Genomic DNA, 13,691 nt, shown 5'->3' with positions numbered 1-13,691 from the left:
CACATTTCCCCATTGACTATGCTACAATTGGAGATAAATTGGAGAACAGTCTTTCAGTTAAAAGATGTACTAAAAGAACAGTATTAGGAATGTTAAAAACATTTCAATTTTGAATGCATATATTGAATATTTTATGAATTACCTCAGTATCGTGATAATAGTGAGGGAAAGGGAATTCAAAAATAGGATCGTTGCATGGGCACAATTACAAGCTAGCTCGCATTTGTTATCACTGTCATATTCAGGTTTGAGTACTTCATGCTTGACTTTGAAGCCAAAATTTATCTAAAGTTGGTCGCTGTTTATGGTAGATCTTCTCTTTGTACAGCTCACTGTAGCAGCTGAGGGCCCTGTGAACAGTTATTGAAATCATACTGGACGGAGGGGGGGTAGTGTGTAGGAAGACAGATTTCACAAACAGTTCGTGTAAGTCAAACTATCTGATGTAGCAGCAGCAACATTAAGCTCATAAAACATGGCCCGCACAACGTGCTGGCTGCTGGCTGCATTTCTGTTACACGAGATTCATTCATTGTGACTGAACATGCCACTTTATTTTAACACAACCTTGCTCAATATTTTGGAAAATTCCATAGAGCTGAATTTACGCATCACACATGCACGCATACAAATACATATGCAGACACAGATATGGCGTATGGATACACAGACACAGGGATCGAAATTAATAATAAAACTGCTATTTTTCCTCGAGAAAAGTGGTGACCAAAATATAGATTTCCATAAAAGTTTAGGCGGTTACGGGAATTTTTTTTTTGCAAGGGTCATAAAGGCTATTCAGAGCAGGTAGTTCACATCTTTCTAATTGTATTAAGGGGGTGACTGTAGCAGAGTTTGACAGTTCAACAGTAAAATATTGAGCAAATAATGATTAAAACACATCAAAGTGGAAAAGTATAAATTTCGATCCATGCAAACATGCACGCACGCACGCACGCACGCACGCACGCACGCACGCACACACCTATATATATAACATGGTGATAAGGAGCTCCACGTTTAAAGGATATTTTGAATTTATGTATTATTCCATTTGACAATTTTGAGCATTTTTAGTAATGCTAATGAATAAAGTTTTTTACATTCTCAGAATAAAGTCTATGCTGTCTATTTTGTAAAATGATACTGTACATGAAACATACCAAACTTGGCACAAGATCATCACTCTCCATATTTGTTCCTGCCGTAGTGCTCTCCAAACCCCCCAAATCAACGTTCGTTCCTTGCATCGAGTCTAAAAAGTCTGGTGGGACACGACTGTGTTGCTGCGGATTCTGACTTTGGTCTGCAAGTGGATTAACATTATAAGAAAGAGTACATAGAGTTAGATACGTTGACATATTATACATAGTTCGAAAACTTAAGGATAGGCTCAGAGTTATGGACAGCTACCTCTGCAAAGGGCAATACAACAAACAGAACTGCTCATCAAATCTAATCCAACGCCCATCTATTTAATAAACGAGATGTCTTTCTACACTCACCGTGAAGAAAAACATCATCCCTAATTACGTAACAGCCAAAATTGTAAATTTATCTGAAAAAATGTGTGTCACATTTCTCAGTAATAGCAAAGGGTTGGTACCTAAAGGTTGACACCCTGAGTCTATCCTTAAGTCTATGGGAGTCACTACGAAGGCAATGTGACACAGAAACATCAATGGGCAAGAGAAACACTATTAGTTAGGGCATAGTAGCAGCTACTTAAAAGAAATACCATATCTGGAAAAAATACAGCAAAATATAGTTTTAACTAATACCGGATATGTTACTGATTATACCAACCTGATAAACACTAAGAATTTATGCTGTCATAGCATAGAAAATAGTAATTGAACACATCATAACACCATAGCATATTTAATTATGACGACAATTAATTTGCAAATGATGCCTTCAAAAGAAGTTCATTCATAAAGCACCCGATTCAAACAAGAGGGCATCTAATTCCGTGTAGTTAATTTGGTGCCCCGAGAATCGCAAGAAATGGCGGCGGAAATCAAAACGAGTAATCAAAATTCTAATTGTGCATGTTTTTGACAATACAGCGAGAAGACAGTACGAAAGTTTAAAGACATGTTATCATTACTACAGACAGTTGGTGTTACTTAAGCAACAATTGTAAGTATCGTGAAAGTGGGGGAAAACACGACACCGGACGAAAATTATTTTTGAAATCTTGGCTTGAAGTGATATTCTGCATTATGCTCGTGTATCTCAGAGTACTCACTACCATCACTAGTATCCATCTCATCGACGTTCCCAAGGAAGTCTTCAGGGGTTCGAGGTAGACTGTAGTTGGTCCCCAGCTCCAGGCCACTGTCTGCGCTCTCCTGCCTAGCGTGGTATTCTCCACCACTGCCGAGGAATGGATCGACAACGCCCGTCACAGTTGTGCTTACTGGTGTGCTACGCTCTTCTCCACCCAGGTGATTCCTCAACATCATTTCCTAAATTAAGGAAGATTGAAATACTGAGGTTGCAGAGATTTTTACAGCACATAGCCACAGTGCAATGTTGATTGCTCCACATTACGTTTGTATAGGCTCTCATTATTCAATCTTGTCTTGTAGCAAGTAAATAAATATTAATAAAATAACAATAAAGTAATGATCTTGGTATGACTATTCTTGATTGCTATACTGTTCACCAATTACAGACAAAAATACAGGATTCGTTACATTTTTTAAAGTTTCTAGTGGTTTTCGATTGTTATACCCCGTACAGACTGCAAAATTTGATATGGTATCAAACCGGTGCTCGCCAAATCGTAGCGTACAGACACAAAACTCTAAAGCGAGCTAAGTTGGCACGGATTGACTGTGCACGCGCAGTTTAGCCCGTTACGACTCGACAGACAGCTACTGTACTTTTATGTGACCTAAATAAGGCTATGCGCATGTGTATTGCGAAATCTGACGTGCGCCTGGCCCCACATTGCATACAGACACGTTCAATGCGGTCTAACTTGGTACGCTCCAAGTTAGCCAGCTTTGAAGCGGGCCTGGCCTCCTTCATTTGTGGGGCCAAATTGGTGCGGGCCAGCGCGTATTTGGAGCGGGATATCGTGTACACACTGCAAAAAATTTGCCACCAGTTTAATACCATATTAAATATGCAGTCTGTTGTGGTTAGTGTTAGTGGTTAGCTGCCATTGTTCACAACTGAGAGAATGTAGACGAATACAACTTTTGCAAAACAAATTCTTGCACAAAGGAAAATATTGCTCCTCTGACAAGATAGATGTTAGCTTAATTTCAACGATTTTCTAGGATTATACACAATAAACTTCATATTCTAGAAGGTTATGTTTTTTTCAGAACAGAAAAAGAAAGATTTTTCATGTTACCCGCCCACATAGTACAGCTACCCAAGCTGTTTTTCTTTTTCACCCATATCTTTATACCAAACATTTTCAGTTGAGTGTTTGTCATGTTTTACATGAGAGTCTGCAGCACCTGTGTCTTCATACTCACAAAATGAATTGTTCAAAAAAAGGGGATAATTTTTCCAAATTTATTTCTCATTTACTTATAATAGTATTGTTACATTTATGCATTTGTTCCGCATGATTATTAAAAGACAAAGCTTCAACATTTTTTATTTTATCATGTTTTATCTTGCTATCGACATATACTAAGAATATAAACACACGACACTTCGCTGGTTTTCGTGTCAGCCGACGTACAGTGGCGCCACCTTGTGTTAGTTCCATATTCCTGTTGGTACTCTAATTCTTAATAATAGAAAATGCCCTGATGTGTTTAAAACTAAAGTTTTTTAAAAAGGGAAGAACTATAGCTGGGAATTAAATTTAATTCAATAAAAAAGTGGAATGTCTGGGTTTTATTATTTTATTCATTTATATTCAATCACCAAAATTTGGACAGCGACATGCAAGATATGTATATATATATATATACACACGCACGCACGCACACGTATATATATATATTTATGTATAACACTTCATTCGTATTACTGGGGCTGTATTTGTATACTGCATGCACATGTCCAAATGTTGATGATTGAATATGAAACAATAAATCCATAAAAACTAGATTTGATCTTTTTAGTAAATTATACTTATTTCCTAGCTAAGGTTCTTTATCTTCATTGAAATTGTCTAAAAGTTATTGTCTTCAAAACATTCATAAACTAAGATAATGAGTCAGAGTGATATCGGTGGCACGTCCATTATTACAATTACAGTTACAGCAGGAGAATGCACATAATGCCAGTTGGCGGTATTGCACATCCAGTAACAGATTTCAGTACGGTTTATATCCTGCATGTCGTGTCTTAATATTCTTAGTCTATGCTATTGGTAATAAAGGCGTCTACATTTGTTAACATTGTTCAATTTAATTTTTCATTGAATGAATTAAGTTTTATTATTGAAACACATGTTATGTGTTTTGTGGTTATATAAGACTAATAAAATCATACATTTTACCTGAAACCTATCAGAGATATGGCTTTTAATGACTGCAATATTTGCAGAATTACACATAAAAAATCAAATCAAAGTTTAGACTCGTTAAGGATGAAAAGGTCATTGGACAAACACTTCTCATATGAATTCTAAACATCCGCATATCAATAGAAGTACATATGAACGGTATTATAAATCATGTTGGGAAAAATTACTATATGGTTCATGGCTAAAAACAAGTGCTTCACTGGGTCTGCTGGAATAATTATTAAAAATGGAGGCCAAGTAAATGTCAGTGGCTACCACAAGCTTATATAGGAAACCAAACAAAATGATGATATGATGATTTCAACACAGCCATAGATCTTTTATAAACGTGTATAATGGATGAAAGTGTCAATGACACTATAGCTCACCTTGGGTGTGATAGAAGAGGGAGATTAAAATTTGGTAAGTGTTTCATTTATGACCGACCAAAATGTGATCAAATGTCCTTATTCCCTGTTTTATACTAATAGAAATTTCAATGTTTTGTTTCAGGGTTAGTTCTGATGCGAAAATCTGAGTTTGAAATCTGAGCGAGAGATGGCGCTACGCCTAAATGATCGCGATGATTGCCATTTTTTTCCATTTTTCCATTTTTCCATTTTGCCATTTTTATCGCCATTTTGGTTTTTGATTATCGCGCAAATAAAAGTTATAAAATATTCCAGTCAAATTACTGTAACGAAGAATCTAAAACACAATATTACACGTAGGTAGGTAGGTAGGTAGGCAGGTAGGCAGGTAGGCAGGTAGTTAGGTAGGTAGGTAGGCAGGTAGGTAAATTTAACAAAATCGAATGAATCTAGATGGACATTTCCATTTTTGCCAAAAAGTGGGCGTGGCTCGAAAGTAGGTTGACTGGCGTGCTTCAAAATAGGACGTTCAAATCTCTCCCATAGGAGTAACAACTGTATGCAATTTGAAACGTGGGTCATACGGTTCTTGAGTTATCGTTGACCGTAGGCAGACACTGAAATGCATAGTGAAATTGCCAAAATCTATCTAATTTGCATAATTTAAAAAAAATGTCAAAACCTCTGTGATATGTTTTGGGGCCAGTCGTTATTCATTCACATACCAAAAATGAGCAAAATCCGTTGAACCTGAACTGACTTATGGCCATTTCCATTTTTGCCAAAAGGTGGGTGTGGCTCGAAAGTAGGTTAACTGGCGTGCCCCAAAACAGGACGTTCACACCTCTCCCATAGGAGTAACAACTGTATGCAATTTGAAACATGTGGGTCAAACGGTTCTCAAGTTATCGTTGACCGTAGCCAAATGTTGACGGACAGACGAACGTACTATAGACGACGGCCCATGGCAATAGCTCATCTTGACGATATCAAAGTGAGCTAAACAAAACGAATTGACATGACCCAAAATGACAGCCAACTTTATATTTCAAAATGGCACATACCCATTTGCCTGTAAAAATCTGCATTTAATCTGGTTTGAAGATGGAAACACATTATGTGTGCAAGTTTAAAAGAAAACACGAATTTCGCTTGGATTTAAACGTCCGGTGAAAAACGTTTAGGAGACAATTCCTGTGACAATGGCCCCAAATCAATGTCAACAGAATTCCTAAGGGCAGTGGCAGGACAATCATAACCATAAGGGAATGACCATTTCTTATATATTATATATGAAAAACAGTGTATCAACCTAGTGTGAGATGAACATATCACATAAATCTAGCTCATGCAATCAAATTGTGATACTGTGACAGTTGTAGACAGCAACATATGAATTAATTTGATACCATGTAGACAACACGTAACACCGTACTCGTAGGATAATGATAATTAATTAAAATAGGATAGTAATAATTATATATTGACACTGCAATATAAGAAAGCCTCTGCAAATGTTTGTGTGAGACATTCCAAATGCTTCGCTCGTGTGAGGATGAAATTTCTATCACTGGTGACAGATAATTTGGTCTCGTGACAAACAATGGATGGACCCCGTTAATATACATAATTGTATTTGTAACAGAAATGTTATCCAGTATTGAAATTCAGACCTAAAAGTGACAAACAATGGATGGACCCCGTTAATACATAATTGTATTTGTAACAAAAATGTTATCCAGTATTGAAATTCAGACCTAGAAATACTTACTCACAAATACTTGCTCTCATAACCAGTCATAATAACTAATAATAACATAATAATAACGTAAACCAGTTGCAAATCTGTCTCTCTTCCTCTTCCCTCCCCTTTCTTTCTCACACCGACCCCTGTGAACAAGTGTCCATTTAGAGCGTTTTAACAAGAATCACAGATATGAGACCAGAAGTTAAAGATAAGTTGCCCATGATTATTGAGCATGCGTACGTGTTGAAGCGTTACTAAGCAACCTGTAAAAATAGCCAAGATGCATGCTAGGAATTTAGAGGGCAGAAATGAGTTTGGTTGTTTGTTGACATGATGACCAGGCTGGCATGTGGGGCTGAGCACAGGCTACCACAGCCACAACCTCTAGTACAAAGACTGGCTTCAGCAGGGAGCAAGCGCTCTCCGGATGTGCGCAATGGCACCAGCACACCAGCTCACAATAAAACACAGCAAAAGCCTAACATGATCCACATGTGCTGTGTTATATATAACAGTCATAGTTATTTATACTGGCTTCTGCAGCCACATGTGCGCCCTATATACCTTCGGGTTATTAAATTTTCCGCAGCTGCGTGCAATGTGTTTACATCAATTGATATACAGCCGTAATTTACACCTAGTTGTACTTTTAGCTGGTCATAGGCGGGTCACTGAAGAACGGTGACAGGCTCTAGCACTCTTAGCAGCAACCCTCCACTCATAATTTAAAGATGATGCATCAGAATGACGATGACGATGGTGATCATAGAACACCACAGCTGTACAATTACAAGTCTAAGGTACAAAAACCGCTTATCGGCACCATGTTAAACAACAATCCTTTTACAAGCTGCATGACCTTAAAATTTGACCATGTGAGGACGTATATCATGTTAAACGATGACCATCGGATAATCTGCACTATATTAATGAAATCTCCGAGATAGCAGTCATTGATTGATCAAACTTTAATCATGTCCCCTCACAAACATTGCAACTGTAATCCTGTCACAGCATTTGCAAATCTGAAACAGTAATCTCATAACAGAAAGTTACAGCTATCTTATTATATGATTTGATTATATGTAACCTGCATCTTTTACTGAGCCCTCCCTATACGGACTCATCTTCCCTACACCTCGCAGTGGAAATCCCGTAGACAGGATCACAGTTAACATCCAGCCCTAGCACCTGCCGGGCTTCACTAGTATCTCCCACACACACCCACACACGCACGCACACGAACGTACGCCCGCACGCACACACACACCCACACCCCCCACACACATATATACATGTATTACACGTATAAGCAATACGTGCCTTACTCAGAGAGAGATTAATAGGTTAATAAATCCCTAATGAGTTCACATTAAGAAATATATACCTCTCTCTGAGTAAGATAGGTATTGCTTTCTAGTAAGTCTTGTGACTTCCCCCAACCCATTGCATCACTTGCAAACGAAGTACAAAATGGGAGTGAGAGTGTGGAACAGAAAAAGTGGAGGAGGGAGTGCAGGGTTGGCAACGTAGGCAATGTGAGAGATATTGCAATGTAATATGAATTGTAATATGTTCGCTAATACTTGGGACCAAATTTGTTTATGGTTTTATATTTTTGTTTCTGATATATTTCAGAGATAATTATAAAATGTTCAATGATTGCTTGCTTTGTGAAGTAAGGGTTTTAGTAACAGAATCCAACAGAATTTTAGGGGAAAAAGGCTCAGTCATGAATTTTAAAAGTTCTTTGCACCTTAGACACCTACATACACATAAAAGAGAAAAATCACTAACTTGGGTTACAAAATCTACCAACGTATTATGAACGACTGGTGGCCAGACTAAATGTACTACTATATAGTGACTTTTAATAACAAGTGCCGCGGAGAGACAGCGCTCATCTCACGTCTACTGCGGTAACTCTGTGGTGGAGTGGTGGGATTCTAGTAAACCCTGTTAGTCCCAAATGTGTTCACATACGCGCCGAAACAGTGGAAGGCACAGGGATGGTTTCAGGAACCTTCTCGAAGGAATGTTTGTTGGAATCGTTATGAAAGTTGCCACGAGATGGCGCGTACGTTTAAGTGTCTTAAGATTAAATATGGAAGCTCCCATCGTACGTAGTAGCAACAACTATTTGCAAGACAGAATAGGTAAGCACTCATCCATTTACCTACGCAAGCCTACAGGCTGAAATAGAGAGCTGCTACCTGTAACTAATTAACGCAGGCAAAAACTACACAGTACTATCACATGCACTGGCAGTGGCTACTGGCAGTGGCGTAAGTTACATGTAACACACTGACAGTACAGAATGCCATAGGAATTATACGATTTAAGGAGCATAAACCTTCTTCAACCAAATTTAGCTTTTGAAATTTCACTGTGACATTGTAGCCTCATACGTCCAGGCATGTATAGATTATACTAGCAAACCCGGCAGTAAAATTCTTTCTAACAGTAAACAAATCCATGTTCAACCCTCCTCTTGAGGGTCAAAAGGTTATACGACACTTACTCTTCGCATGTCAGCTGAAAGTACATTTCATGGTCCTTTCAATAAAGCCCTAAAAATGGTAGGTCACCGCTGAAACAAAAAAGTTTTCCAATCGCTCCGTCAGACCATGTCCTCAGAAAATGTCTAAAATCTGCCCTGTGCCCATTGACCTTTGACCTGTGACCTCCAATTTCGACACGGTGATGGCTTTTCCTACCATGATGCTATACACCGACTATCACGAGCCTAGGTCGAGCCGTTTAGATTTGTGCCGCAATTCTGCATTTCCTCCCTATACCTTAAGTTAAGGAGGGAATGTTCCCCCTTCTTTTACACCTCTTGACCTTTGACCCCCAGCTTCGCCATCCCAACTTCTTTTCGGATTACCCCCCCACCCTGGAGCCTGGAGCCATCTGGATCTGGATCTGGATAGTTTACTGCGTAGCCCACGGTTACGTGGATACTAACGCAGGGAGCCAGTAGCTAGCCATGGGGTGTGACCTAGCTTGGGTAAAGCCACTGAGCTGAGCTAGCTACTACTTTATTATTGCGGGAGCAAATAATAATTTTACTAGTGTAGCCGCTGACCTAATGGTCTAAGACTGAGGACAAGTTCCATAATTGCTGCATCCTTAGACAGACATGCAGCTGCTAAAGTAACCAGCACTGAACCCCCATGGAGATAGTGGGTCGTATGCAAACACACTGCCATCTGTGGATGAAAAATGAAACTCCGGGCTTAAGCTAAACGGACTTATATGGCACCAGACAGAAAAGGAAAATACACTGTGATGTGAAATGAAAACTTGTATTTAGGTTAAGGATTGCAAACGCGATACACAGAACAACATGGTTACAGTCTGCTGCTGTGACGTCCAAATACACACTACAGCAGTACAGATAACAGGAATACTGCATACATATCACTAGTGATGCCCCGATGATCGATTATAATCGAAAGTCAGCCGCTTGCAGCAACCGACTAAGCGCTCGATGATGAAAATAAATAATCGATTATCAAAAAAAAATTAATGAAAATAAAATTAGGTAGCTGCGATCAATAACATTCAACCGATTATGTAATACAGAAATATAAGAAAGATAAGAAGAAGTTCGATCATCGTTCGGTTGGGTGCAACCGATGATCAATGATGAAATTCCAATCGATTCCCATCACTACATATCACTGATGCTGGGGCTATTCACATCATAGACATTTGCCCACAGCACTATACTGGGGCACACCATATCAGCAGACCATCGGCACCATACACACTGGTTGTCGACAGCAAATACGCTGGCTGCCAACAACATGTACATTAGATGCACGCAGCATTGGTACTGGCTGGCCTACATGCCATGCCCGTCAGCAATATGCATGCTGGCTGCTCTGACCATGAATGTAACCAGGTGCTCCGACACCCCCTTGCCTACGTCCATGACCCGTACAGCCTACCTTCAGCATGACATCGAACATGCCAACTGCCATCAAGAACACGGATGCCTCTAACATGCTGCCTGCCTGTCTGAACATTGAGTCAACCATGTGCAACTACAGGAAACTACAGTAGCAACATCATAATGTTGATGTAAGCTATAGTGTCTAACTTCATACTGATCTGAACACCTGCTACCCCGCGCACATCTACTGAGGGTGATGTGACAGAGGGTGTTAATGCACATGAGCGAGAGGTATAGAAAAGCGTGGAGGGAGGGGTGAGGTAGACAGACATGGTGGGGAAATGGTCTCATTGCAATAGAACTTCCCATAAATAACTCATATGATTGTGCACACTGTCCCCAGCTTCGTTTGATCAGCTGCTGACTGGCAGGGCAGCTAGTTTTCCTACCGTGGCACCTAGTTTAGTTGCACTTGGGATTTCTACGAGTTCGTATTATCAGGATCTTAATTTAGGATCTTCGCATTCATTTAGCTTGTGAAGACGGGCCACTCCTTACTTATTCTGCATTTTTATTTAGTTTTTTTGGTCACCGTGCGAGTATAAAACAACAACTGTACAAAATCAGCACATTGATATAGGTTAGAACCATTTACTTAGATCGCAGATATGAATTGCAATTTGGTGCTTGAAACAATTTTTTTCACTATCGGCTACACGCTGTGTAGCACAGCTGTTTCGCTGGAACATGCAAATGGTGGATAGTATTGCTGAGAGGGTCTATGTCCCCCAGGGTACTGCCGGAACGTAACCTGGGTACTGTCCGGTATACGTACCCTGGTACTATCTAATATGTCGGACCGTACCTCGCTTACTCCACTAACGAGTCTAGGGAGTCGCCTACGCCTACTCCCTAACCCTAACCCTAACTATATCAAATAGTTACCAGGGTATGTTCCGGCAGTACCCTGGGGGACATAGACCCTATGAGCGATAGTATTGTGTGATACCACCGTAAGCGTTGACGGCCAGCTGCGTGCTATAGCTAGTGCCTGCAATTTGTGTGCTCGTCTTGTCAACACACTTGGCTTCTCAGCGATATGATAGCGGCATTCATCACAGGGCTGCCTCGTTGTTTAAAGAAATGTGGCTTTGGTGTCACGTCAGCATTACCTCTATATCGGCTGAAGAAACCCCTGAGCAATGGTGCGTCAGCTCCCTAGCACATTTCACGAGTGCTCTTGCTCTCCATAAGCCCTAGCTAAAAAGTTTGTTTGGCCACTGTTTTTTTTTCAAGTGGTTGACTTTTAACGGTATATCTAGGATCAAAGGTATCTCTAGTCTGCTGGCATTAGCAGTAGACGCACTAATGCGTGTGGTCGCCGGTTAACCTTAAGATTGCTGAAGGAAGTGCTAGAGAGTAACACATGTCAGTGAAACGTCAAGCTATACTGCACTACCGGTTGTCAAGTTTTACGCTTCACTAATAAAGTTAGAAGAAGTATAACCTACGGTACAGTAACGGTGAGTGTCGACAACCTTGATTCATTACTCTTTCTTCAATGACTATGTTGGGTATGCAATCTGTTGCCATAATTTTGGAGCACTACCAACACAGCAGTGGCAAAGACTTGCTTCGCTTGCAATTCATGGAAGTCCAATCGCACTCAACAGCTGTTCTGCTTGTTATGACTACCGTGTTTACCTTATTCTTGTCTTCTGGCACCGTATAAATATGGTATTTTTTAATTAACAAGAGTTCCACAAATAACATGTGGTCATGGAGAGTTCAGGTTTATATGTAGAATAGAAGCATTGACCATATTATCTATAGTTGGTGGTCCAATACGGAAAACAGTTGGCTGTAGAGCTTTACAAATGCATATTGGAGCTTTATGCACAATAATGGAGGTAGGGTGTATCGATTTACTGGGGAAGAAACCCAAATGATGTTGGGGAGAAGTTGCTTCCATTTAAGGGCGGACAGTCGGCATGTCAAAGGCAGGTTGCATTCATGTTCAAAGACAGGCAGTTGGCATATTCACACCAACTGTAGCCAATAGAATAGAAGTTCAGCAAAGCCATGTTGTAAAGTGGCACCATATGCTATTGTATTTATAACATGGGCCACTATGAGCTCACAAAGTACCTTAAATTGACTACGTCACGAATTTTCTATGGTGATTTGTAAAAATTCTGTTGCCATTTTTTTACATTAAAAGTAAGTACTAACGGGACTAAATGTATCGTCAAATTCTTACCTGATAAGATTGTTTCTCAACTAGTTAAAAACTCAACAAGTGCCGCGGAGCGACAGCGCTCATCTAACGTCTACTGCGGTGACTCTGTGGTGAACTGGTGGGATTCTAGTAAACCCTGTTAGTCCCAAATATGTTCACATACGCACAGAAACAGTGGAAGGCACAGGGATGGTATCAGGAACCTTCTCAAAGGAATGCGCTCGATCGTACGGTCAGCGGGGGGGGGGTGTAACCGAAAACGAGTTGGTATCTCGGAAGCTGGGGGCATAATCAAAGGTCAAGAGTTAAACGCAGGGGGAACATTCCTCTTAAGGCTTAATCTTCATAGGGAGGAAATGTCAGATTGGCGGCACAATCTAGACGGCTCGAACCATAGGCCGTGAAGTTGCCCGGTGTATAGATCATGGTAGGAAAAGCCATCCCATTGTGCAGAAATTGGAGGTACGCAGTGTCAAAGGTCAATGGGGAAGCAGGCAGATTGTAAGACATTTTCTGAGGACACTGGTCTGACCGGAGGTGATTGAAAGAAACTTTTTTGTTTTCAGCTGGTGACCGTAGCCATTTTAATCGGGTTATCTGAAAGGATCGCACTGAAATGACCTTTCTGCGAAGCGAAGAGTAAGTGTCGGAGTAACATTTTGATCCCTCAAGGAGGCTTAAGACATGTTGTTTGCTGCTTAGAAACTGAATAATTGACTGGCCGGTTTGCTAGTGAATCTGTATACATGGCTGGAGTGTAATGTAGGCTTCAAGTCACAGCTGAAATTCTACAAGGTGCAGCTCTCTATTTGTCAGCCCTGTAGGCTTTGTTAAGGTAAATGATGAGTGCTTAACCTATTCTTGTTTTGAAATGCCTGTCTTGAGAAGGTTCTGATACCATCCCGCCTGTGGCCTTCCACTGTTTCTGTGCGTCATTTGAACATATTTGG

The 13,691-nt window shown here is 40.2% G+C and overlaps 1 protein-coding gene across 4 annotated transcripts in view; it reads right to left on the bottom strand.

Moving 5' to 3' along the window:
* Positions 1-13,691, bottom strand: part of LOC106810665 (transcriptional coactivator YAP1-like) — a 75,301-nt gene that overhangs the window by 6,175 nt on the left and 55,435 nt on the right. For all 4 annotated transcript variants that reach the window (XM_014814107.1, XM_014814101.1, XM_014814114.1 and 1 more), the window contains 2 exons: positions 2,252-2,471; positions 1,164-1,306 (listed from right to left, as the gene is read on the bottom strand). In XM_014814107.1, the coding sequence (XP_014669593.1) occupies positions 1,164-1,306; positions 2,252-2,471 (363 nt within the window). The remainder of the gene's footprint in view (positions 1-1,163; positions 1,307-2,251; positions 2,472-13,691) is intronic.

This window comes from Priapulus caudatus, unplaced genomic scaffold (assembly GCF_000485595.1).
Source record: "Priapulus caudatus unplaced genomic scaffold, Priapulus_caudatus-5.0.1 Scaffold17, whole genome shotgun sequence".
In the NCBI taxonomy this organism is placed as follows: Eukaryota; Metazoa; Priapulida; class Priapulimorpha; order Priapulimorphida; family Priapulidae; genus Priapulus; species Priapulus caudatus.
Note: the sequence above shows the minus strand (reverse complement) of the source record. Positions and strands in the feature narration are given on the sequence as shown.